The sequence below is a fragment of the Scedosporium apiospermum genome, assembly GCF_000732125.1.
Source record: "Scedosporium apiospermum strain IHEM 14462 chromosome Unknown SEQ_SAPIO_0090, whole genome shotgun sequence".
Taxonomy (NCBI): Eukaryota; Fungi; Ascomycota; class Sordariomycetes; order Microascales; family Microascaceae; genus Scedosporium; species Scedosporium apiospermum.
In genome coordinates this window covers 645,949-672,412 of record NW_015971791.1, presented here as the reverse complement: position 1 = coordinate 672,412, position 26,464 = coordinate 645,949, and the positions used below count along the sequence as shown (strand labels likewise).

General features: G+C 52.5%; 5 protein-coding genes and 1 pseudogene across 5 annotated transcripts; 4 read left to right on the top strand and 2 right to left on the bottom strand.

Moving 5' to 3' along the window:
* Positions 1–3,097: 3,097 nt before the first annotated feature.
* Positions 3,098–6,616, top strand: SAPIO_CDS4038 (Ribosome biogenesis protein Urb1; the record flags this gene model as incomplete). The annotated part of the gene is made up of 2 exons (XM_016786690.1): positions 3,098–3,254; positions 3,339–6,616. The coding sequence occupies 2 exons, from the start codon at positions 3,098–3,100 to the stop codon at positions 6,614–6,616; spliced, it is 3,435 nt and encodes a 1,144-aa protein (XP_016643666.1).
* A 1,940-nt stretch (positions 6,617–8,556) lies between these two features.
* On the bottom strand, positions 8,557–11,421 carry SAPIO_CDS4037 (uncharacterized protein; the record flags this gene model as incomplete). Its single annotated transcript, XM_016786689.1, has 3 exons — positions 8,557–10,913; positions 11,043–11,176; positions 11,324–11,421. The coding sequence occupies 3 exons, from the start codon at positions 11,419–11,421 to the stop codon at positions 8,557–8,559; spliced, it is 2,589 nt and encodes an 862-aa protein (XP_016643665.1).
* A 3,282-nt stretch (positions 11,422–14,703) lies between these two features.
* Positions 14,704–15,624, top strand: SAPIO_CDS4036 (uncharacterized protein; the record flags this gene model as incomplete). Its single annotated transcript, XM_016786688.1, has 3 exons — positions 14,704–14,955; positions 15,030–15,489; positions 15,590–15,624. The coding sequence occupies 3 exons, from the start codon at positions 14,704–14,706 to the stop codon at positions 15,622–15,624; spliced, it is 747 nt and encodes a 248-aa protein (XP_016643664.1).
* Positions 15,625–17,873: 2,249 nt separating this feature from the next.
* Positions 17,874–19,221, top strand: SAPIO_CDS4035 (uncharacterized protein; the record flags this gene model as incomplete). Its single annotated transcript, XM_016786687.1, has 2 exons — positions 17,874–18,576; positions 18,698–19,221. 2 exons carry the CDS (start codon positions 17,874–17,876, stop codon positions 19,219–19,221), a joined length of 1,227 nt encoding a protein of 408 aa, XP_016643663.1.
* Positions 19,222–20,046: 825 nt separating this feature from the next.
* Positions 20,047–20,910, top strand: SAPIO_CDS4034 (annotated as a pseudogene; the record flags this gene model as incomplete).
* A 2,219-nt stretch (positions 20,911–23,129) lies between these two features.
* Positions 23,130–25,727, bottom strand: SAPIO_CDS4033 (Sec1 family protein; the record flags this gene model as incomplete). The annotated part of the gene is made up of 5 exons (XM_016786686.1): positions 23,130–24,857; positions 24,951–25,303; positions 25,379–25,466; positions 25,577–25,614; positions 25,694–25,727. The coding sequence occupies 5 exons, from the start codon at positions 25,725–25,727 to the stop codon at positions 23,130–23,132; spliced, it is 2,241 nt and encodes a 746-aa protein (XP_016643662.1).
* Between the last annotated feature and the right edge of the window lie 737 nt (positions 25,728–26,464).

The window sequence follows — 26,464 nt, the reverse complement described above, 5'->3', positions numbered from 1 at the left end:
GGCCCGAATATGCTTTGCATCAAAATTAAAGGTACCCGGTATCGAACAGATGACCTCACTCAAGCAACACATCGTTTTCCTTTTAGGAAACTTGGAGGGGGTGCGGCGTTTCCATCGCCTCGAGGAAACCTTGGACCCTGTGGCTCTCTCGCTCCCCCATTCCCTCCCCATTCCCTCAGACTACGACGGATTCGGGAAATGAACTACTGCCTTGCTACATCCCGGGATGCAGGTGCACCAATACTACAAAAGAGAAAGAGGAAAAAAAAAAAATCTACGAGAGTTCGGTGCCCCATCACACGCATTCCTTTGGCGGGCAGCCGACGATGGGGAACCAGTCGATGGTCGTAGAACGACGTGAAGCTCCGATTTTGATAGGATGTGGCGCGCCGGGCGGACCAGTGGGCGCTTAGGATTCGATGGGTGTGTGTGGCCGGGTTGGATCCACGCCTCGACCAGCGCTCCGGATTCGTCGGAACGGTTTTCGTGCATGGGGGGTGTGTGTGGATTTTGTAGTGAATGGGGAATAAAACAAAAAAAGAGAGAGGGATCGAGAGGGATCGAGAGGGGGACAAGAGACTGGAAAGGAAACAAGGGTGTTCTAGTGGATCTGTAAGACGAAGAGTCTCGCGGAACGAGTCGATGGGGGAGGGGCGTGGTGGATGAGAAAAAAGGACACGGGCATGGCTCTTTTTGATCTTTCTTTCTGTGGTGCTTCTGAGGCCTACGAAGTCAGTCGGAGTCGATTCGGCTGCCGACTGCACCTTGCCACAGGAGCCTGCGAGGAGTGGCTGATCTGAGCCCCGGATTGGACGAAGCCTTGCGAGAATTGGGTGTGGACAAGTGAAACATGGCAAACCACAATTTAGGGTTTTGATGCCGGAGTCCCATCAATGATCTTTTCCTGTCTGCGGTCTTCCTTGCTTTCGCTATTTCTTTCGCGTGCGAGGGTTGAGGTGCTGCCATGTTTGCTTCAGGCTAGATCGAGCCGAGTCTAGAACGAGAGAATAAGGGGGATTCATCGTCCCTTCGCCCCCTTCCTCGTCCTCAGTATTGCCTCAAAAGAGTCAAAGTGAAGTGGTATTTTTGCGTCGCACTGCTCTTGCATGGGAAACTATCTGCTGGAGCCCAGCGACAGGCTGGCATTACACTGGACTAAAAAAGAAGTTCGAATCCCATTGCGTCTTTTCCCATCCCTGGGCACCATGGGTCTCTCCCGCTCCCCCACAACCTAATGCTCAATGACATGTTTGCCTGTGAACGGCCAAAGCGAAAGAGAGAAAGCACAGAAAAATCTTCTGGAGACCCGATCTTCGAACGAATCGCGGTACAGGACTGCTCGGGTTCCTTCGCTCAGTTGTTGTTTGGTAGGGCAGGGGACCACGTGGAGGGACGGGAAGCAAAGCTTGCAGACGAATAAATGTTATGGTTTCCCCTTATTTATTTATTTATTCCTCGTCGCGTTTTCCCGCGGTGTGGAGTTTCGTGATGTTTGTTCTTGATGCTATTCGCTCGTCTTGGTGGTGGTACAGACAACACCTCAGCGCTGTGCTTCGCTTCGTGGCCGTGAGATGGTGATGAAATCTGGAAAATAGGGGCGATTCGTAAAACACAGCCAGCCCAGCAGCTGGTGTTCAGCAACACAAGCCGCATCACGGTTACGATTGATATTTCACAGACTCATTCAAGAATTGTTGATCTGTCGAGCGAGTGTTCTAATTCTGGTTCCCCTCCAAGTCCCCTCCCAAGACAAACCATTCGCTTCCGGTCCTCTTCCTTCCACGTCCAACCCAAAATGTCATTCAAACTACGTAACACCTTCAAATATTTGGCTCACTTTTCGTCAAATGTCTCAGATCACTACTAATAATAATATCCAAACCGCCCAACGACGAAGCATCTTCCACCCTTCTCACCCCATCACATGGGGCCTCGTACTCGAGCAGCCATCCATTGACAAGCCGAGGAATTAATTCTCCCGAAAAAGCAAGGAAGAAAGGACCAAGCCACCCACTAGCGGGTGACGTGCGGAAAGGCATGTTGGACATGGCGATTGGCCTGACCCGAACTTTTGGGAATGGGGCTGGGCGAAGTTGGGCTTAACCCCTCTCGATCATGGTGGGTGGTGGAAGACTAATGCTTGTACGGAGTATATATCCGAGTCGCAGGCGATGCCGAGATTGGGGCTTGGGCCCGTGGATTTTTCGAGGCCGGCCATCTTGAAGGATAGGGGAAGGCTATGGTTCTGGTGTATGTGAGTGAGTGCGCAGGCTCGGCGGGACTGCATCGTAAACTGAGCTCCCCACCCATGCCTGTGGTGCTTCCACTAGTAAGATCTAGTTTAGATCAAGATACATGATGTCGTTTCTTGGGGCGATGATGGAGACCTAGTGGCGATCCCTCAGCTACGGATGGAAGAGAGGGATCTGTGTACGCTCCAATGATCTCAACTAGTTTGGAAATTCAAATCGGCACTCCGAAGCACTATAATTAAAATGGCCTGGCCTTGAAAAGGATCGGTGGGTAAGCGTGAACAGTCAGCTAAGCTGAGCGATGACGGACTGTGACGATTGATGCTGAGACTGGGCCGATCTAAACTAGAATTGCCCACTGTTGCCACTGTTGATGGTGGCTGGAGTCTGGAGTACGAGCGCACATGATGAGGGAGACGTCGTAACTTGAGCGGAGTCGGGATTTTTTGTACGAGCATTTTCAGACACATCGATATAGATTATTTCGTGAGGATTGAAGGGTCGCATTGCTCTGCGATCAAGATCGATGATGCCGTTTCTATTTTTAACACTGATCATCCGTGCTGTTCAGCGTTTGCCACTCACTGGCGGCTCCTGTAACTTTTGGGCGGAGTTTTGGTGCAACTGTAATCTCCTGCCACAGGCTGCAGGTCACAGGCACAGGCTTGATGGATCGGATCCGGAGCGATTACGTAAGCCCGATGCTCCTTCGCAAAATCCACCCTGCTCCTTGAAATGATTGGTTCTCAGCGCTTCAAGGTGAACCACTTCACGAGCTCTGAGATGTGAAGCAAAATCTTCAACACCACTTGATTGACCTGTATCCGGGCCTACATCCACGCGAAATGGTGAAACGACCGGCTCGCGGGGCTCACGGGCCTCTCGAATCCAGGAAGCGCCAGAAATTGACCCGCGAACCACCAACTTCCGAAGACGTGACCACCAGTCGTCAGTTGAAGAAGCTGCTCGAGTTTCATCAAGATGTCAGGGACGCCCGTCATGGTATGTCGATCCATCATCCACGGGAGAAAAAATTACAAAAAATTCCCATTCTGTTTCGTCCACCGAGACTAACATGATTCATAGGTCTGCAATCGTTCAAGCTACTCCTTGACGCTTTGACCGCGAACAAGGACAATGAAGCAGAACTGGCCCTATTGTCTGGCTACCTTGAGGCCGTGAACCCGACGGTAGAAGGCCCTGATGCCGTCTACTTGGCGGAGATTATGACCATGTGGTCCTACGCCGCCCAGGTCGGCAACGATGACTTGATGTCCGAAGTAGCCGCCGTCTTGGCCCTATTGCTTCAGGCGACTTCGCTTAGTCTCGGACTATTACCCTGCGGGCGCGGCATCTGCGAGACGCTCCTTCAGGAAAAGCAGTTGAAACTAATTGCTAAGAACCTATCTGCCGACAAGGATAAAGGCTTTGTCATCTCTCCCGCTCTGCGCCTGCTACGCGAGATTGCGTCCTACGATGGCGGCGTTTTCTCGAGAAGAGTGTTTCGCGCGCAGGCCTGGACCTTTGCTGAACTCACGAGGAATCTCGACATCCGCTTTCGCGGCGAGGGAGTTGAGGATGCAAAGAAACCTTCGGTGCGGACGAATGCCGCGAGGTTCTTGTTCGCTTGCCTCAAGTACCTCCCTTCGGACAACAAGAGCGAGCTACTCCTCCAGAAGGGAATCATGCCCGGTCTATTGATGAGGCTGCCCGATGATCCGCCTACGGTAGTCCACGAGGCCCTGGAGTGCGTGACCAAAGATGTGCTCAAGGACGAAAAGATACCTACGAACACAAAGTCGAGGGTCTTTTGGGTGAGGGTGATGGAACGCCTTGCAGGGCTCTACTCTTATGCCCATGATCCGGCCGACGCCGAAGTCACCGTGGCCGATAAAGTGCATGAGTTTCTCATGTTTGCATGCACCTCGCCCACGGCTGGCATCGTCTCCAAGTGCAACGGCTTTTATCCTAACTCTATCAACCTCGACGACTTCTTGACGGGCGACTTTTTGTGGTCCGACATGGGCTTGGAACAGCTCTCCTGGATGGACCGGTACGCAACCGACATTGAAGTACGAAACAGCGTGCTGCTAGAGGTTGCCCTGAAACTGCGCCCATGGGCTAGCATCCAGCAGGGAGAGCTTCTCGTTTCCATATTCAAAGTGGCGCCGGAAGTCGTGCACGTCTATTTCCTCGAACAAAGATCATTCACCTTTGATCCCAAGCTCTCCATGACTTGGATTGGCTACTCCTCTTTCCTCTTCCACACGATGCAGCTCCCCGTCCCGGAATATTTCGGCCTCAAGGGTGATTATCACGCAGCCCCCCCGCCTACCACCGTCTTATTAGCTAGCATCCTCCCCTTGCCGCTCACGCAAAATGCCCTCGTGCGCTGTTTCGAGCCAAAGTGGCCGCTGGTATCTCTCTTCGGTGCCCGCCTGCTCATCTTAGCACTTGAGAAGATGGAAACGGTTCTTGCCATGCATAACGAGGCGGCCGCTGGACTCAGGAATTCTCCCTGGCGATACGCGGCCAAGAAACTGGTGAACGATTTCTGCCAGCGCATACCGGATTTAAAGGAGATTGTGCGGTGGTACAAGAGCATACCGGACGAGAGTATCCTGTGCAAGGCTACTGCGAGCCAGTTGTTGCTGCTATATTACAAGGTACTTCCGCAAGTCGCTCTGGCGGCAAACTTTGATGTTTCTCCGTTCCTAGCCAAGGCCCTCGGGGCTCTCGACAAGCCCTTTGAGGATCCTAGGGATAAGTCCGTGGTGCTGATGGAGTTGGAGAACCTGCTGGAAGCGGCGAGCCTGTCTCCTGGCATGCGGTGGTTCTCGAAGCTTCAAGGATTCCCGGCGTCGCCGTTTACTGTCCTTTTGAGGCTGGCGAGCGTGGGCGTGCAAGACGAGTCTTCCGAGACGCTGCGGAGCATCCTCGAGTCTGTTGCGACGGAGCACCAAATTGTGTTGACCGATACGGGCCTACGACCGGTGTACCGAGCTGCTGAGACTCTTGCAAAAGAAGATTCTGAGGTGTCATTGGACGGGGTCTGGTCGCTTCTGGATAACTGCGTCACCAAGTGTGCTGCCTCTCCGATGAAGTATCTCGACCTTGTGCCTGAGTATGTGGGTGGCGGGGACCAGCCCGTCTCTGAAATTGACACCAGTCTCTTGACGATCGCGTTGGCTGAGCAGTTGCCGTTTGCGGTTAAGTCTGCATCTGGTGCGGAGCTTGAGATGATTTCAAAGTTTCTATCGGGGTATCTTGGTTACTCTGTTGAGTTGGGAGAAAACGAGGTGTGGGTTAAGGCGTTGGTTGCGCGAATGAATTCTGCTTTGCCTGGAAAGACCAAGGTCGCCCTGCCCAAGATCATAAAGGAAGAAGGCGTAGAGAAGAAATCCAAGACGAAAAAGTCGGATAACACTAAGTCTGGAGCATCAAAGGATTCCACCTGGCAAGGAAGCTCTGCCGATGCGTCGACAATAAGCAAGGAGCAGCTCGAGGAAATGCTCCACGAGCCGTTCGCCGGCACGGAGGATAATTCAGCACTCACCAAATGGGTAAACAAAGGCATCGACGACATCATCGAAGACGACTACGCCGTCTCCCTCATCCGCCTCCTCGGCTCCGAACACGCTAGCATCCGCATCGAAGCCCTAACCAACATCCTCAAGCTCGCAACCAAGATCCGCGCCTCCACCCACTCCGAAAAAGACCAACTCTGGCTCCTCCTCTCCGAACTCGCCGAATCCTCCCGCCCGCACGTCAACGCCGGGCCCGCCCCCTCGGCATTCACAGCCTTCGCAACACACGCCCTCCCAGTCCTCATCAACCCCTTACACCCGCTCTACCCCAAGGTGAACAAGTACCTCACGCGGGCGCCGACGTGGCCCGCGGGAAAGATCCCCATGGTGCACGACATCCTGCACGGCGAGCCGTCGGACGACGATAAGTACTACACGGAACTGACCTGGCTGTTCGGATTCCTCTTAGATTGTCTCCAGCGGCCCGAGGATGTCGGGGTTTTCCATCAGACGAGGTGGTTTGAGAAGGTTTTCGCCTCGGCGTGTAATCCGTACATGAAGGCCGGGCTGCGGGCGAGGGTTTTTAAGGTGTTGTATAGGGTTACGTGTATTGAGGGGGGGAGCAACACGTTGGTGACTAGGTTTGGGGTGTTGAGTTGGTTGGAGGCGTTGAGGGTTGCGGTGGAGGGGGAGAAGGAGGAGGGAGAGGAGGCAGCGGTGATTACGAGGGTTATGGAACGGGTGTGGGAGACTTGTGATCGGGGGAGGGTGGAGAAATGGAGTCGGGGTGGTGTTGGCGCGTTGATGGAGAGGCGAGCTTTGGGGAGCGTTGCTTGAAATTTCTAGACCTGCATGTAGAGATTGTTATTGTAAAAGTGAACCAGATACCCAACGAAGGTACCAACAAAAGCCAAGTGTAAACTCAGAAGTGCTGACAGCGGCAATTTGCGTGTGTATGTGATATATATATGAGACTTTGGCCCCGGATTCTCAACGACTCGTGGAAGCTCAAGTGGTCGAGCGGTGACGCACTACTTACAAGCTACTTCCGCAAGGCGCCGGCGTGGAACTCGGTCTGGTCCAACCATGAGACGTGGAGGAAATCGGGAAATGGGATTGGCAAAGGGAAATTGGGACTGGAGGAGGAAGAAGTGGGATATTTTTTCCCCCTTTCTGTTATCTATATTATTCTAGATTTTTGTTTCTTCTTTGACGCGAGGGAATCTCTTGTCCGGGCGCTCTGTGAGGTGGTGATATTTTGAGGATGGAGAGCGGAGGTGAGGCGAAGGGGGAATCTTAGGAGAGGTTATCGGTTCGAAACTGGGGTAGGACTTTTTTATATTCTCTCTGTGTATTCTTTTTCGTTTACCTATTTAAGGGAATTTCGGATCAACAGCCCGTTAAGGAGACCCCAGCGGACACCTCGGGCCGGCACTTGGAATGTGGAAGACAAGCTACCGGCCGGAAAGTAGAGCGCGCCAGAACAGTCGCACAGGTCAAGACATTGGAACCTCCGGAGTGCTTAAAGTGTCACTTCCCCACCCTCTGAAGACACTTCGGTCGCGGTCCCATTTTCATTTGAGGCGTCGATAAAGGCCTTGTGGAGGGAGGAGGATTTTGAGTGCCATGGGTCGCGCCGCGGGGTGGTCCGGTCCCCGGCGTCGCGGACGAGGCGAGGGAAAGAGAAGACGAGGTGATGCAACGCAGCCAGGTGAGGGCTTTGGCTTGATACCACTGGGCCTTCAATTTGGCCCCCACGGGCAAGGAAAGAAAGAAAGAAAAAGAAAAAAAGAAATCTCCCCGAATGCATCTTTTCTCTTTATTCGACTATCTCGATCTCTCAAGGTCCAAGTTCCAACACACGCACACACCACTCGCTAACAAAACAACCGAGGCCTCCCTTCAATCTCCCGACTTCTTCCTAGGCCCAGGAATGCCACCTCGACGGATGAACCCAAGCTCTCGTTATTTGTAGAAACACAAGTAATAACTCTCCCGAATTTCCTATCCATTACCTGCCACGAAGACCAGAATATCTATCTCTTCTCTCTCTCTCTCTCTCTCTCTCTCTTTTTTCATAATGCTGTTGTTCGTGGTTAATCCCCCCCCCTTCTCTGGCCTTCCCCCAAATCTCCAAAGTTATGTCGACCTATTTTTTTCATTTCGTCATGACTCTCGCCTATTTCATATCCTGATATCCATCATGATTTGAGTCAGTGTGATAGAGAAAGAAAAATGTTCGAAACAAGAAGTCAGGTCATTTCATGAGTTGTGATTTATGAAATGCAGCTCTTCCATCCCCAAAGATGATAAAAGGGGCAAATCCGCCACTAGAAAACAAAAATGAAGGGGCAGAAAAATGAAGGAAACAAACAGGCCGAGGATATCGAGGATATGCGGAACAAGAGAGAGATGGAAAATCGAGGGTTTTGAAGTGTTTGGTTTGAGAGCGAGGGAGGGACTCATTGATCCCAGATACAGAGTGAATCAAAGAGGGGGTTGGTTTGACAAGAAACAAAGAAGGGGGGGAAAAGAGAAGTGACCTAGTACATGCTGAGTCTCGATAACGAGCTGCCATCCAAGCCAACTCTGCCAAACTATTTGTACCAAGGGAGGAAGAGAGGGAAAGTTTTGTAGCCAATGAGTGTGTTGATATGGAACAGGACCGAACTGGAAAACCGTTTCATTGCGTTGGTTGGACTAAAGCTACGGAGAATCGCCGTCATCGCCGCTCCGAGCATCCGCCGCCGTCCAAAAACCCAGGTCTCGGCCAGGGCCTATGGTCGGGGGAAACCGCCCCTAGGGACTCCAGGCGGGGGAGGCATGCCCCTCGCGTCAAAATGTCCGCCTGGACCGCCGAAGCCGTGGACGTCACCCGGAGGTCCGCCCTGGAATCCACCCACACCTGGAGGAGGGAAGAACCCCGGTGGAGGGGCGCCGTAAATGCCCGGGGGAGGCTGCATGTTCCTGGGAGGCATCCCGCTCATGGCGTCCGGTCCCGCGAATCCGGGACCGCCAGGCGGGAAGTTAGGCGGGTACATGCCTGGTGGCAGAGGAATGTTCCTGCTAAGGCCGGCTGGAAGTCCGGGAGGTGGCATCATCGGCCGCTGCTGAGATCCTGGTCCCGGTCCACCGACACCACCGCCTACACCTACACCTACACCCTGAGGCATCCAGTTGGGGCCGCCAGGTCCCATCTGATCGAGTCCGGGGGGAGGCGGTGGGCGCTGCAAAATCTGCGTCGGCTGTTGCTGAGGCACGCGCGGCGGCTCGGGCTCGCCGTGATGGAAAGAAGGTTCGTCAACGAAGCCCGGCTGGTGTCGCATCTGACGTTGCACTTGCTGCTGGTGCTGCTGGTGCTGATGCTGCTGCTGGGCATGTTGGAGGAGGAGGTGCTGTTGAGGGTGGTGGTGGAGGTGTTGTTGTTGTTGCTGCTGAGGCTGTTGGTGCTGAAGCTGAGGCTGCACCGACTGGGCATGCTGCTGCTGAGGGGGGAACCTATTGTTGTGGAGGAAGTCGGGTTCCCGCTCGACTACATGACGGATAGGAGCCGACTTCTGCGGCTGAGGCACGCGCAAGATCATCTGGTCCGTGCGAGGAGCTTCAGGCTGGCTTCGCATAAGATTCATCAAAAACTCCGTGTTGCTGTTGTTGCGCGCGGCGTTGGGATCGCTCCGCTGCGCGCTGTCGCCTCGGTGACCGACGAGGTTCTGCAAAAGCTGGTCCTGGCGAGCGGCGGCTGTCTGCTGGGGGAGCATGGGTTGGGGCGCAATGATATCTTGCATGGCCCAGGGCATCCTCTTGCGAGGGTCATCAGCGGGGACGTCGGTCGACCCACCGTAAGGAACGTTGGCGGGCTCGGGAGACGTAGTAGCATTCGCGGCTGCCCGAGTAGGGGGGAACTCGGGCCCAGCCGAGGAGACGGCAGGAGGTGGCTCCGGGAACGAGGATGAGGAGGCCGCGGGAGCAGGGCTAACTTGAAGCGATTGCTTCTGGAGCTTCATCAAAAGCTGTTGGAAGGCAGCCTTTTCTTCATCGGGCGGGGGAAGAGGGTGGTTGTTCGATTCCACATGGCCATCGTTGACGGGGCCCGGGGCTTGAGGTATCACCTCTCTCGGCTTCTTCTCTTCTTGCGCGGCGCTAAAGAAGGACGTAAACCGAGATGACTTGCCAGGAAGCTTGGCCCTTGCCGCCCCAGCAGCATCCTTGGCATCGGAAACAGCTCCAGGGGTACTACTCTCAACAGCAGGTGGCGACGCGAATGCCATGAAGAACTTATCCGGGCCGGGCTCAACAGCTGGCGCTGACTCGGCCTTGGGCTTCGGGGCCTCCGCTGCTGGAGGTTCGGTGGGCTGTTGGAGGGTGGCCGGCTTGCTCGAGGCGCCGCTCTCGCGGGCCTTCATGCTTTCCAAGAACTTCTTGAAGTCTTCCTCCGTGTGGCCACCAGCCTTGTCCTCGGCCGGCTCATCCATCCATTCCGGTTCTCGCTCGACCTTGTGGTCGCGGTCACGTCCCCAGCGGCGGTCAAATGTTCTTCCCGACGATCGATCTTCAAGAGCGTCGTTATCCCGGTCACGGTCTCTCCAGCTCTTGGCCCTATCGATCCGCTCGCGAGCTGTCAGGCCGTCACTAGGGGCGGCATCAGTCTTGAACCAGGACTCGGATTTGCCCCTTGCAATTCCATTGCGTGGCCTGGTATCAGTGGTGTCGTCGCCGACATCCCTGTCTCTCGGCGCCGAGTCGAATGTTCGTCGATTGATGTTGGCTTTGTCGGCGTCGTCCCGATCTCGAGTACGTCGATCATCGCGGTAGCGATCTCCACCACCCATTCGGCCATTAAAGCGCTCGGCGCCTTCATGGCCGAAGCTCTTTCGAGGCTTCACGGTACTCCAGCCATCATTATCCTGGTCGCCTTCCCCACGTCGTCGGTAATTCGTATTTCGTCCGTCTCGGAAGCGATCTCCAACAGGATCATTCTCGGAATTTCTAGTTCGAAAATCGAAGCGACCTCGAGATTCGCCGTCCTTGTTGCTCTTGTCAGGATCGAATGAACTCTTGCCAGTGCTTCGGAGAGTAGCACTGGGGAAGCCGGTTCTGGGGGCGCCAAAGCTCCCAATGGCGGTATCTTCTGGACCTACATAGCCCAAACAGGCACGAGTCAGTAACGAGGAATCGAGAAAGGGAAGTAGGATAAGGTATCCTTGAGTTAAAGCACAATCGCTCCACCGGAGGGGTGAGTGAGTGCTTGGAGGCGGACACTAACTTGTTGTTGACCGAGACAGGAGTCGGTCGATATTTCGACGAGGATTCAGGTCAAAAGAGCCAATTGCGCCCTCTTGGGTTTTAAGCTTCTCCCCTGTAGTCTTGTTCTGAGGACGGAATGTCTCGGGCGGTGGCCTGTGGGAGAACAATGCCGTTAGTAAGAAATGGAATCGCCATCGCAGAGAGAGCAGAAGAAGAAAAGAGCCCAGGAAAGTGAGCCACTACGAAGCATTCTTGTCTCGCGCGCAGCGTTCAGGGGAGGGGATAAAGGGACCAACTTACCCCATCCATTCCTCAGCGGGAGGGAGAGCGGTGGGTTTGACACATAGCGGCGAGTCCCGCAAATGCAGCAGGAAACTTTCTTCGTAACGTATCGTCATGGTGTTGGCGAGATGATGCGACAAGATGGCATCAGTGCTCGACTAAATTGAAGGTTGGTTTAGGATGGTGTTGCTCTCACATGTACAGGCATGGAGAGGAAGAACAAGGGGAGAGACAAAGCAAGACAGATTAGGCAGAAAACAAGGCGCGGCGCGGGCGAGGCAGCCGCGACTTGTTCAAATATATCGAGGCTCTCAGGAGGTAACGAGAGCGAATTGGCGAGAGAGGGTCCGAAGGCAGGGTTTGTGGAGTGAGCGTCTTTTGGCAAGATTCGGGTCGGGATGAATCACGACACAGGGAGGGATACGGTTGGCTTGGGTTGGTTGCTCGGTATGTGATGAGAGCTCGCTTGAGAGGCGGAAGGCGCGAGGCGCGATAACTAGAGGTTCTCAAGTCGAGAGAAGATGTCGAGGATGTTGGGGAAATGGAAAATGGCCCGTGGTAAAGGCTTTTTTTGCCTGCTTGGCTAGGCTGGGGGACGTGGCCAGGTCACGTTGGACGGTGCGACGGTCGGATTGGGAGTGCGTGGCGTTTCGGGGGCAGGATCGAGATTTAGGTTAGAGGAAAAGGGCGAAAGCGTTTGAAAGAAAATTGTACAGAGTCGGAGATGGAAGCGTTCAGTTTGATGGGAGGAGATTGGCAAGGCTGTTGGGTTGGTGCGTTGTCGAGGAGGAATTTGGTTGTGGTGGTGGTTGAGAGAGTTAAGGTTTCTGGTTCTTGGAGCAAGATTGGAGATTGGAGCGAGGAACGAACCACTGGAAGGAGCCCTGCAGCGCCAGCACATCAAAGACTCATTGATGGATCAAGGGATCAATCTGTGATGGGTTGGTGCGACTACAGCTGTCAATGACTGGCAAATACTGATTTTTGCCAGCTGTTTCATTTAACCTGACGCCTCAATTTTGTGTACTTCTCGAATACCTAAGCCCTGAGCTTGCGACCCTTGATTTCCGAACTACCGGACCCTTGTAGAACTAGCAAGTTCGAATCAAGAAAGGTACTAAGAAAGTATCCCCTCATTTTCGACTGATGGGAGTACTTGTACGAAGTACACTTCCATCGATATTTGACTGTCGACCAAGAACCAAGTCTCAGCTTGATCATCCAAGACAAGCACGAGTATAAAACTGTAAATGCGGATGAGCCTTAGGAACTCCAACCTTCGGTTCCATCAAGGTCGAGCAGCCATCGACCACCCCTCGTCCCAGAGATCGTAAAATACCCATCCCGACCAGCGACCCCTGAAGGGATGACGGCAGCGGGGCAACTCGAGGAAATGTCGCCAAACTACGATGAGTCGATAACTCGGCTCTCTCTCAACTAGGCAAAAGACAAATCCCTATGATCCTTTCTCCCTTCGGCTTCGGCTCGTTCGAGTAATAGATCTAGCCTCTGCCTGGGTCCATTGGGCTCCGACGCTAACCCCCTACCTAATCCCCTTCAACAGACAGACTAAATCTGAGTGCTCCATTTCCCCATTTTGAGCGCCAAAGGTAAGTGCCTCGGATTGGCCGGCGGCCGAGTAGGAGAAAGGTTGACGGAGGACGCAAGGGGGACTAGCCACGGAATAGTCAAGGGAGGGGTGCGTTTCTTTTTCTTCTTTTCTCATTCGGTATCTAGGATTCCCTTCTGGAGGCTGTGAGACTCTTGCGGCGAAAAGGGGAATAAAAAAATATGGTCCCAAAGTCCCACACTAGTTTCGAACCAACAACCTCTCCAAGCCTTCAACCCTCGCCTCACCGAGGAGCATCACAACCTCAACAGAGCCCAAAGAAAGACTCAAGATACTGGCTCAAAGAAAGGAAAAAGAGGAAGAAAATATGATAAAAGATGATGTCCAGCAAAAAAGAAATCCCACTTCTCCCTCCCCAATTCCCAATTTCCCTTTCCCATTTCCTCCACGACTCATGGTTTGACCAGACCGGGTTCCACACCGGCGCCTTGCGGAAGTAGTTTGTAAAAAGTGTGTCACCGCTAGACCACTTGAGCTTCCATGAGTCGTTGAATCCAGAGAGCCAAATTTTGATATATAACATATAATACACACCAGGAAGATGTTCCAAGCGAATTCATATATCCCGCCATCCCTCTTCCATAAAATTAATATACTACTCTGGATTTGAGTTACCTTTACTTATAAGACAACCTTTTTATTAACTGTTTGAAAGCTGATATTAGGTTCTGATTCGTACTTCTCGAGAGGCATCGATGACTACTAACGCGGATCAGCTACGCCAACTGTGGAAGTTACCGTTGCCTGGTATATGGATCAGATATTGGCTGCGGATAGAAGCTTTCTTGGTGTCCATCTTGGCGTGGAGAAATGCCGAGTAGGCTGGGACGAGATTTCCCGAAGGCACCGCAGTATCGTGCTAGATCGCAACCTCACTCCCCCACTCCGTTTATCAAGGGTGCCAGGAAGTTGGAAGAGCCTCACAAGTTGACCTGGAGTTGAGAGATTAGTTCGCCTCAGGGGAATTCCCACGGGACTTTGCGGGAGGGAGGGCTTAGATAGATACTGGGCTGTTTTTAGGGGGATCACAAGGTTCAGGGCCCTGCCGAGAATGACTGCCTCGGCCTAGATACAGGTCGATCACAACCTCCGAGACGCAGATCTCGCGATTTTGCTCTGAAGGCCATAACCAGCGCTTAACTTGCTGGGCCGTAGCACTCGCGGCGGCGTTAAGTCAGTTTCAGGTACTCTTCATTATGTGCCGGGCCTAGGTCGGAGCTGTGCCCCACGCGGCCAGCAGCCGGAACCCTTGTTACACTCATGAAGACGGACGAGGCCGGGGCTTTCAGACCTGGTCCCCGAAATAGTATCAGCCCCTTTTCCCTTTGATACTAATTGGTGTCTTGGCGTATGCACCTTCGGCTGTATTCTGTATGTTAATGGATGCACGGAATGTAGTTTGCCCACGTTATCTCCCAACGATTTGTTCGGATCAAGCGATGTTGAGTCGGAAGTGCTGTCCAAGTACTCGTGCCCCGCACTGTTCCCCCGAGCACGAAGTAAACTACGGAGTATGGCTCAGTCCGTTCCAAGACGACCGTTTTAGCTCCATGTGAGGAGCCAGCCCCAAGACAAAGGAAATCATCTACAATTGTAAGCTCTTGGTTTCAAAGGCGTGATTTGGGTGGCTGCCTTGGAACATGCCAATACCATTTAGTCACATGACCTTTGAAGTGTCGAGGAAAGTGATGAACTCCCCATCTCCAGCGCACCTCATATAACATATCGAATGTCTCCTTCATCTTCTTCCCCCACACCTAATACCGCGATGGAAGATTCCGACGAATTCAAGGAGTTTGTTAAGATGATGGGTGAAGTTAGTGATGATGACGCGGAGAGTGAGAGCGGAGTGATCGTCGACTATGATCTTGGAGCTCTAGGGGACGCACTTGCAAGTCATGGTGGATCAGGGAGTGGTGAAGCACGTGAAGTGATTCGCATTCTCCATGACGCCGGAATCCCTTCTTGTGTGGTCGGTGCCCATGCCCTCAGGTATTATGGCGCTGGCCGTATTGGAGTGGTAAGCATATTCCCAGTTTGCAATCACCCCTGAGAAGATCGACCACTCACAATCTAATCAATATGGGAAATTAGGCCTGGGAGGTTGGTGTTCCCACGGAGAAGCTGGATGAAGCTATACATTTGTTCAAAGCCGAGCCTCAATCTAAAGCCTACGAACCGTGGCCTAGTCATCATATTCCTCAGCCATGGTCGTTAGTACATACCTTCCCACACTTCCACCTCAAGGGGGTACACTTCACCTTCTATTTGATTCCGTCTTGGGATTACCTTATGGATTGCAAAGAGTCCAACTTTGAGAAGAGCTCCATGGGGATCCCATACCCGAAGCTAGAAATTCTCGCACAATCCCTCCTCGATACGCAACGATGGGCTGATCTAGAAGACCTTATTGACGGTATGAACTTGAGTGAAGAGTGGGGCAACGAGCATTTGCAACTCGACAGGACCTACGACATTGCCTATGCTGAGGAGAAGAACAAGAGAATCCGAGCGAGCGTCAAAAAGACCTTTCTCTCGAGCCTACTGGAATTGAGTACGTTTCCGAGATTGCTGCGGCCGATATGGGAGGAAATGGTAAGGGGGAAAGAGCGACGAATAGGCCCTGAATTGCCACAGGGCTATTACTTGACTAGATTCTACCCAAAGGGTAGAGGTGATCCGCGATTGAAAGAGAGATTTCATGTCTGTGTATTGAGCAAATGCTAATTTCAACGAATTATACCCCATATACCCCATATACCCCATATATCCCGCATATGTTCCTCCCCAAACTAAAATGTGAAGGCACCTCGCCACCGTAGCCCGCGGCTTCCTCTAGGTCTAATTCTAATCGACCGTCGACTCTCAACAGCAGAATGCTACTACACAATGCCGAATCTCCATACGGATGCTTGACATATTCAGGAACGTGTGGTCGGGTCCAGTTCGTCCCCCCAGCCAATGTCCTGGCCGCCGTATACGTTTACGGGCCCGGGAGGGCGGCGCTTAACTGTGGGGGCCTAGACTCGGCCTCTGCCGATGGAAGACGTTGGGAACGGGGAAGCGGTCGTGTCGTCTCTGACTGAACATGTGTTTCTGTTCGTTCGCTCCAGTGGGCATAGGGTAATTTCTTTAAACCGCGCTCGATCTTCGCCGAGCTCCTCGTGATAATCCGCGCAGAGATATTCTGCGAATAAGTTACTGCACATCTGTCCGGGCGAATCATTAGGTTCAATGACCTCCTCAAATGCAGGGGAATCTTAGTTAGAGAGTTGTATCAAGCCTACCTTCGGAAGTGGTATGAGTTGACTTGATCAGTGTAGAATCGTGATTCTGGTGAAAGAAGCTCTTCAGCATCCGAGGCGATCTCTTGCAGTATCACAAAAGTACCTCGAGGTTGTTCCTGGCGGATAGTTTAGATAGAGTTAGGTATGAAGCTCCAAGGACAGAGTCAATTTGGTATGTTAAGTGCGGTGATGGTCCACCTGGCTGGATAGGATCCCTACTTCGCCATTTATATGCACCTCCTATGCTGCTCTACTTGCTGGGGTTATACCATTGACCATTGATGAATGATGAGTCTACGAGAACGTATTGATCGTTTGCCTTCCTTGTTTCGACTGCTCCTCGCAATTCGTTCCCGACGATTGTGAATTCAGCACATCGCGGATAAATGGGTTGTGACTCGGCATAGGTCTCTAGAGAGTGATGGCCCCAACTGTCAGTTTCCTCCTTCGCCTCCATCTACTACGAAACAGTTGTTCTATCCTTTCTCTCCCCACAGAAGTAGGGGAACAAATATCGCAGCCCCAACAGCCAAAGCGTCAGCTGTAGGCTGCACTACGTCCTTTCTCAAACCGGGGCAACCCCGGCAGGCTTTACACTGGTCGCCCAAGAGATGCAGGCAGTGCATTCCCCAGAAGAACTGTGCACTTTCATGCAAAAGAACCGCTATGTTCTCTGGAATTTTGCCAATACGTGTAAGGGCAGCGGGACGATCGAATTCCGGGGTGGGAGTCGGTTTCGCAACACACACAGCAGGGGCATTATCCTGGGTTTCATTTGTGCTCGGTTTCGTAGCTCTTGCGTTGAAAGAGGTAAGGAGTGACCAGGGAATGACCAGTACTTTCGATTGCCCAGGGGGAATAATAATAATAATAATGATAATGAAGTAGACGGAGCGTGCCCTCTAGTGAACGGGACTAATATGGATCCTTCCAGAATCATCTTGGGCAGCTTTTGAACAGCATAGTCAATCCCAGGTCGTTTCCAAACCCGGACACTTTGTATACTAGAATTAGAGAATCCGCTGTGCTGTTAAACGGCGGCCAACACCTGCCGGAAAATTACGAGGTATTAAAATAAGTTGATAAAGCTATTATGCAGAAAGAGCTAAATGGCGTAGCCTTTTCTATCTTTAGAGTGGCATAAAGCTATAGAAGATAATAGGATGAAGTGTTCCTGTGGGAGATCAGTAAGGAGAAAGCGAAGCTGTCGAAGATGTTACGACAAAGGCTGATTCTGCGGTCGTCGGCCAGAAATAGTCGAGGCAAGTACTTCTCGTTTCGTCGATATTGTACCTGTTATGGAGATTCCAGCGGCGTCTCCCCACGCATTCAGGACAGTCAATATCCGGTTCATTGTCCTAGAGTACGTGGATGGCGTCTCTGTCTGCACATGCGATTCCGTTTTCGAAAGACTCCTGGCATCAGTATGTCCATGCCGCGGACCTAGCGAGAACCGGAATGTACTCTATAAATCCAAGATGCCCGGCGCGGCATACCAAAGCAGGACGAAGAATGTGAGCAAAAGTTCCAAGAAACAAAGCCCGATCTTGAGTATAATATCCTCCAGTCCCCGACTGTGACTGATTCTCTACTGAGGTACGCCACTAGGCCCTTTTCTTCTTCGCCTCAGAAACGCCCAGAAACCACGACAATGGATAGCAACCCAGGAAATGCCCAAGAACCTGCAGGAACAGGACGTGACAACAGCCACATCCCCTCGGAAGGCCAGGCGCAGATACGACCACGACCACACCATGGCCCGACCGAGCCAAGCGATGAAGGAGAACGAAATCTGCCGACGAAAGAACACGATCTGGCCCTCGAGTTAGAAGCACAGAAGCAACTCTACAAACACGCTGAAAAGGCCATGGATGAACGGCAGGAATTGCTCAATGCCGAGAGAAAGATCAACAAAGAATTAACCAAGAACCTCGACGAGCTCAGAGAAAAGCTGCAGAGGGCCTATGACCACATGTTCCTGCCCCAACCTCAACGGACCGACATCACCGAAGCCGAGGCCAGCGAGCAGTTCCGAGCTATTTTCAAGAACGCAGACAAATGGGTGCAGAATTGGCTGGATCCCGTCCTCGAAAAGCGTAATCAAGGTGAGCTCGTTGGTAAGGCCCGGCCTGGCTTGCCACCACAGCTTCCAGGCCTTGTACGACCCCCCGCGCCTCGATATGTCGGAGGTGGCAGGGCGGACGAGTGCTATGTCCTTATAGGCATCATGCAGAAATTAAAGCGCAAGTTATTTAACAAGTCGTTCCGTTGGCCTTTGGGCGGCGATGGAACGGAAGCCGAGGCTGTGAAGTACATTGACATGATCGCAGATGCCATGGCTAAACTCCCAAGAGGTATGTCGAGTAGACTCATAATTGTTTGTTGTTCTCTCTAAGCTTTAAAATATCGAATGAAGCGGACTGTGCTTTAGCTAACCCTCACTTGCCTTGCTCTTCTTTTTCACCTATCAAACAGATACGTTACATTGCAGAAACTGGAGGAGCGAGGCCTTGGCTGCCATCACAAACCCGGAGATCTTCGCCAAAGACGAAGAGCGGTTGATCGATTCATTGACGGAAGAAATGATGAGATATCTCTCTCCCCTTTTCATAAATGGCTTCATGGACGCAACAACAAAGTGCCATAGGGCCATGCGCAGCGACGTCGTCGGGCCAGCGGTCAAGCTAGCCCATCGGATGCAACTGGCTGCGAAGGAGTTTTGCCTCAAGTGGCCGTCCGTCACAGCCGACGGTGTACCGGACCTCACGGCTTACGAATGCCAGAACATCTTGGGCAACACGATTCAGATCGATCCTGGAGACAGAGCGCCTAGGATCGTAGTTGGATTCTGCCCTGGACTCTACGTGGTCGAGGAGACGAGTGAGGGCGAGCGTCTCCTGAGGGCTGTGCGTCGACCAATTGTGTTGTTGCATAATGAGGGCGGCTTTAATCCCTCGCCTATGGTGCTGGCTTGGCTATCGTCTAGTGGCGGGCTATAGTTGATAACAAGCACTGAAGGTCATAGTCGAAAGGGCTGTGCTAGTGGCCCTGTGCAAGAGTATATTGGGAGATCAGTGTGATGGATTCGTGGTACTCTGGAAATCTTATCACGCAGGTAGTTTGGTATAAATTGTAGCTTTTAGAGCACCTGAATGAGATAAATACTTTTATACATACTTAGCACTCTGAAGAGATATATGTAGCCTCTCTTGTCACCTTCTTTTGACTTGGAATTCTGCGACAGGTCTTGTCCGAGGTTCAATAGTGTAGCGACGATTTTAATCCTAGCATTTAGAATTTTAGCTGAGATGGATAAGCAGCTAGATTCCCGGGGGTACCGTGCCAAAAGGGTTTTTGAAATGCTCAAGGAAATCCTAGGATACATGTTAGTCTTGTTCACAGGAAGAAGAAATACTCTATCTGCCTTTGTTCTAGGGTTAATCCAAGGGGTTCATCTCTTCTTATCTCTTTTAATGAAAGAACTATGAAAACAAGCACAAATGAGAATTCACACTACTTCAAGAGCTGACTGGGCGCAGGACTGCAGCCCTGTCAACAAGGGCGTGAGAAAGGGATTGTCAGCTGTTTAGAATTATTTTCTGGACTTGAAAGACTTGAACCCTTTGTTAGTTTGTAACAATCTATGCCTTGTCTGCCATTGGCAACAAGGGGAATAGCCTTGAAAGAGTTGGCTGGTCTCCGCACATATATATATCCCGTTTCCTCTCGACTTCCGCAGCGTCTCGGATCTTCTCACATCCTCAATCACCAACTCTCTCATCCCATCCTAATCCAACCTACAAGGAAGCGAAAAACACAAAACAATGTCTCACACAGAAACAACCAATCCTGCCGGCTCATTAAGAGCCGAGCCTACACTCTACTTTGCCTTCGACGGCAACCTCTCCCTCACGCAGATGGCCTGGCAATGCCCGCAGAGCAGGTACATCGGGCGCGCCGTGCTCAACAGCTACAGGTGGCAAATCAATCAAAATGGATTCGCTAACATCCATCCGAAGCTCGGGCATCGCGCCGAGGGACTCGTCTTCGAACTCCGGGGCGATGACGAGGAGCGCCTGGATCGGAACAAGGCTGCCGCCAAGGGCACGTTCTCAAAGGAGATCTGCGATGTCTCTCTTTACTATGCGCCCACTGTGCTTTTACGCGTGCCGGTGGTCTCCATTATCGATCTCGGCGGGCCCGCTTCTATTCTCGCCGAGGCGAAACAGCGCGGTGGAGGAGAGGAGTTGGCGTCGCCCATCCTAACCAAGGCTCTGGTATATATTGATAAATTGCGAGTCGACGATGGCCCGCCTCGAGTGGAGTGCATCTCACAGATGATATCCGGAATCGCCGACGCCGTTGTCTTGGGAGTTGATCCGAACTATATCTCAGCTTACGTTTGGCCCGCTCTTATGGGTGAACCCAGGCCGCAATCTGAGGAGTCGTCTCTTGTGGATGACCCCAGGCCACAATCCGAAGAGAGTCTGACCGCTATGCCTCCTCATAGCGGTGAAGCGATGCGGCACTCATTAACGCTGAAGACACTTGCGGGGTCTTCGAGTCGTGGAAGGCGACACAGTCTTCGTCGGTGGCTCTCTAAGCATGTTGGTGACCGCGTCAAGGGGAAGGGGAAGGAGAAGGAGAAGCTGCAAGATGAGGATGGCAGCCAATCGCGGGGTAAATAGTAGGAGATGGCAAGGTTTTCGGTACACAGGGGTCTATTTTCACGTCGGGTTTACGTTGATGAAGAAATCGGTATTTCGATATCAAGATGGGAGAATATTTCGCGATGTTACCTAAGTACTTCATTTATACCTAGATTTTGAAATTCATGTTTTAGAGCTAAGAGCTATGACTTTCTTTTTCTCTCTTCTCGGTTGTGTTCTTTTTGAGAGCGTTAGAGACTCACATGTCAATGTCCGAATTGTTCCGGGTTGATCCGGAACTCGGACCATTTGATGACGTTCACAAAAGCCGGCTTTGCCCCAGAAACCCGGACCCACTTTCCGGCACAAGCAGGAGAGGCCGAACGGGTCAAGATCCAACAAAGCATGGAGCGAAAATCTGGCTTCGTTGGAGTTGGAAAATATTATACGGGCTGAAAAATGCGTCTGAGCTGTGAGTGCTCTGCCCCCCCGGCTCGAGTAGTCTGTCTTCTAGAATTTGCCAATTGCTTCAGTCCTCACAATAGATAACCTCAGTAGACAGGATGAAGCAAGGTTCTCGAGAATGGTCTGAGGCCCTGCAAGAATGTGAAACCGTCGAGGATGATAGGGACGAAAAGTCGGTTTGGGTTGCCCCCTTGAGAGAATAACCGAAGCAAATACAAAGGTAACGCTTCTTTGTTCTTCATTCGCATGCTTCGTCTGCTTTAACCTTTAAACTACATCAACTAGTATTCATGTTAAGGTACATATACTAATGTGCAGGAGGGGCTTGGTTCAGTGTCCGCATTCATTGCCTTTGATATTCTCAGGTACAGCCAAATGTGGCTGCCACACACAATATGTGGCTGGGACCGCTGAGGCTAATACTGAACATCGCGTGAGGGGGAGGGGTGTCGGGGGTTCGTCTTTGGCAGTGGAAGAACAGGCGCAAAGCACTTGTCCAGGCTGGCTTGATGTTTTATATGGCTACGGCCCCTAGTGAGTAAATTGCGCTCATTTAGAGGCACGCTCATCTCCTCCGCCCTGCGTAGGTGGGCTCGGCTAGGACGGGCCTAAGTGGGCATATCATAAAAACGATGGAATCCATGGGGAGGCTTCAGAGAGGAATAGAGAGCCCACGGCGTCTAGTTGGCTTGAGTTCGATGGCGAAACCCACGAAAGCGCACTACTAGCAACCCACCAAGAGGAAACATAAGCTGCTACGATGCGACGAAGATACCAAGCTCGATGTACGGTGCAGAAAAGTAGATCCAGGTGTGCCTGCACAAACCCCTCATTCTGCCATCGGAGTCAGCCTTGAGTTGCGACAGGTAGCGTGGATATCTCATAACCAATTGTTATGATGTGCGGTTTATACACGTTTTCTCCAAACAGTTCGCATTGGTCCATTCGGCTGGCACTGCCACGATTGGGGGCTCTCTGGAGCATCGCTTCTGTGGCCAATCCGAACGGCAATGTCTTAGCAGCAAGTCAAGATCTGGAGGAACAAAATGGCAGCCGAGCCCGCAGTTCCTCTTTCTAGCATCGAGAGCCTTTTCAACCCGGTGCAGGGAACCGCTGACGAAAAAAAAAAAAAAAAAAAAAAAAAAAGAGTTCCCACTTCTCGCTCCCCAATTCCCAATTCCCAATTCCTCCACTTCTCTTGGCTTGACCAGACCGGGTTCCACACCGGCGCCTTGCGGAAGCAATTTATACGCAGTGCGTCACCGCTCAACCACTTGAGCTTCCACGAGTCGTTGAGAATCCAGAGCCAAGATCTCATATATATATCACATAAACATACACTTCATGGAGATTTCACGTGATGACTCCCGCAGCACCGGGGACAGTAAATTCTGGTGTTATCGTTCTGAAGGACGTGGGTGCCGTCTGCTAGTAGTAATAGTGTGTTTTTATTCACAAAGCCCGAGCCATCCACCCAGTAGAGCGGTTCGCTGTTTGTTCACTTCAATGGTTCAATAAATAGGCCGGCTCCTCATGTATTCCGGTTCCCACCGGCAATTCATCTCCCTAGGAATGAGTATTGTCAATAAGTAATGGAGATGTATATACTATTCCCTCTACCTAGCATGTATAACAACACACACACACACACACTGTCTCTGTAGAAATGAAACAACTCAAGAACTACCAAAAACTCCCCCAGTTCAAACAACAACATACCCAAAAAAGAAAACAGCAACAAGCAAAGCCAGTCAAAAGCTACCGAAAAAAAGGGAAACCCTGCCTCAACCCCTTCACTTCTTAATGCCCAAAAAGTTCCTCTTCTTCTTCTCAAGCTTATTATGCTTCTTCCCCCCAACCTCCGCAGCAGGCGCCGGCTCAGTCGCCAACGAGCTCGTCACAGGGGGCATTCCACCAGTCCTGCCACCCGAACTTAGCGTCATGGAACCCATGGCGCCCGTGGGAGGCGCAACGGGACGACTAGGCAGTCCGCCACCGCCTCCTCCAGGAGGTGGTCTCGCGCCGCCCATTCTCTGGCCCGAGGGAAGACCTCCTGGGCCTGGCGGAAGTGGGTTTCTACCTTGGGTTTGCGGCTGCTGCTGCTGCTGAGGCGGAGCGGGTCCCGAGGGAGCTGGGCGAGAGTCACGCTCTAAAAGGTGGGCCGGCACACGAGGTTTGGGGCGATCCATGGGCAGATCGAGACGTCGCTTATCGGCGCTCAAGTCGCTCACTTGACGGAGGAAAAGGGCCGGCGTGAGCATATGGCTCGTGATGAGGAAGATATCGCGGCCCAGACGCGACGACACGTCATAGCAGGAGCGGCTCTCGCTGTACGTCGCACCGCCGGCCATATAGACGAATACGCGCTGGCGGTTCTCGGGGGGTCTGCGGCCGGCAGCGGCCCAGTTCGGTCTTCCGGCGCGGAGGGAGCCGCCCTGAGCCGCTATGAGTTCCTCGTTGGGGTCGGCGGGAGGATTTACGTAAGGGAAAGTCGATTGGTCAAGGGTCCCCTTGCAGAGATCTTCGAGCAGGCGTTTGAGGACGGGTTCGAAGCGCGAGAGAGCGTATTCTTCATTTACGGGGCCGTTTTTGTTTTCGGGAGGGAACAGGGGTGGAGGGGGGGTGCGGGCTTCCTTGAGGCCGCGGAGGGGACGGGCGCCGAGGAGCTCGAGGTTAGTGACGATGTCGCCGTCGCGGGGGGGTAGGGAGGCGTGTGCGAGGAGGCGCTTGATGTCTTCGAGGATGAGGCCGTCGCGGTAGAGGACGTAGATGATGATGAGGCGAAGGCGGTCCGAGGGGGAGATGGCGTCGTCGTCGAGGAGGCGGACGACTTCTTCCAGAACATTTCGCGGCCGGCGGTAGTCTTCGTCGAGGCCCGTGGCAAGCGTCTGCTCAACCGAGGCGATGTCCGGCAGCTTGTTGTGCTGGAACCTGTTCATGCACTCCTGCGCCATGGTGAGGTGCAAAGAGTATATCTCCTTCATCTCTTGGAACTGCGGTAGGCCCGCCAGCATGTCACGGATAACGTTGAGGTTGGTGGAGGATTCGGCGCCTTCCTTGGCGAAGTGTGGGTTCTTGTCGAGGAACTTTTGGAAGTCGCCCATGAGCTTGTCGATGGTGTCCTTCATGTGTCTGTGGCGGTTGTCCACCCACACCTTGTCGTTATCTTGGAGTTCCATATCCTTTTCCTCCTGCAAGGGCGTCCCCTCGTTGATGGTCATGTGGTACAGCACCTTTTCCCGCTCGTCGATGGGTAAGAGGTCGTGGGCCATAGCCTGGTAGGTGAACTCGTGGACGAGGGGCGCCATAAGGTCCATCGAACGGTCCGTGATGACGAGAACGCTCGGTGGTCGGCTAGAGTGCGGCGGGAAGTTTCTATTGAAACCGGCGTAGTTTTCGAGCTCTTCGCTGACGAACCGGGCTAGGTATTTGGATAACACGCTCGCTTCGTGGGTTGGGTTCTTTGGGCTGTAGTACCGCACTCTGGGGAGTTCGCCGAGCGTCACGCATACACTCATGATCTATAAATACATTGTTCACATTGTTAGACAGCTACCAAAATCCGCGCACAGCAGGAGCAGGACGAGGGGGCGAAATGCAAGACATATGCATACCCTCTGCGCTAGTATCCTCATGTGCTCGGTGACTAAGTTATTGCACGCCGGATGATATAACACGGGGAAGCTCCACGGGTCCCTAAACGTCACCAAGTGCGACTCGCGGGGGAAGAAGTCTAGCGGTATCGTATCGAACCCGACCACCATGGCTCGGTATGCCGGAGACGATTCGAGGCGGCGACGAAGGGGCGGATCGAGGAGAGATGTCCATAGCAGAAAGCCGGACCTATAGCTCCCGCGCTCAAGATCGGCGGCTACGGTGTCGACGATGTGTGGCTCGGGAGTTAGGAAGTAAATGGCATCTATGTCGGGACTCTTCTCCCTTAGTGGATCTTCGAGGACCTCGATGTCTAAGGAAAAGCGAGGTGTGAGCAAAGGGAGTGATATGGTACTGGTACTCGAGAAGTTGGGGATTTATCTCGTACTGGCGACATTCTGGTTAAGGATATCGTCTTCGGGGACGGCATTCTCGAGGAGCTTCTTTGACGCCTGGTCTACTACTAATATCTTCCACTATTCAGGAGCCCAAATAGTCAGCGACAGTGTCTCACGGTTCCCCACCATCGAAGAGTCCATTCCGGCATTTCGGAGATCGGGGGCCCGGGAATCATGGGAAAGCTCACATTTCCTCTTGTGATATTGCGGATAGTATTTATTATGACTAGGAACCATATGTATTAGCTGCGCAAGCTCCGCAGGCAAGACTTCCTCCTTTCCTGTCCAAAGGGGGGAGCTCGTACTGTCACGCTGTTCCTGAACAGCAGATATGGCCATTGTGGGGAAATTACCAGCGCAGCAAAGCCGCAGCTGCGCTCACGAGAGAAGGCGACAGCACGGGATATTGCCCGAGGGGACTCGTGGAGGTTCGATGGAACGGGGGTTGGGGAAAAAGGTTAATCGGACGTCAACTGCACATGTGGCAACAATGTTAATCGAGGGTTTTCGGGAGTTTCGAGGTTCAATGTTCACTTGTCAATGTCAACCCGGAACAAAGGGGGGTGTGGGGTGGATCGCCAGGTTTGGAGAATTAAGCAGGGAGGCATCAATGCTTGAACTGAAGCGACGTTTGGCTTTGGCGGGGTTTCAAGTTGAGATTATTTATTTTCCAGTGCTCTTTCCCCCCGCTGTGTTACTGTGTTGCTGCATAGGTTCCTCAAAGTATCGGGTACAACGCCGCTGCTGGTCAGATGCCTGACGTCCTGCTTGCAACCTCAAATACTAGGCTCGATCCGGCTTTAGCGTGCCTCGTTGCAGTTGTCTCAGCGCGCTCCCGGCTTGTGAGGAGACCCACTTTGTACCAGGCACTTAAGAGCCGGACTTGAGTGTTGATGCGATCCAGTCCAGACGTCATTCTTCATTGCCCTGGTATTTCTGCTTGGACGGTGTTTAACTTCCATCAACTTTAACGATTTCCATGTCCTGGATCTGAATTCACTTCAAGTAGCAGTTTCTAAAAATACATAGCATCTATATCATTCCCTTAGCAAAGTGGAAAAAAAAAGTCTATAGTC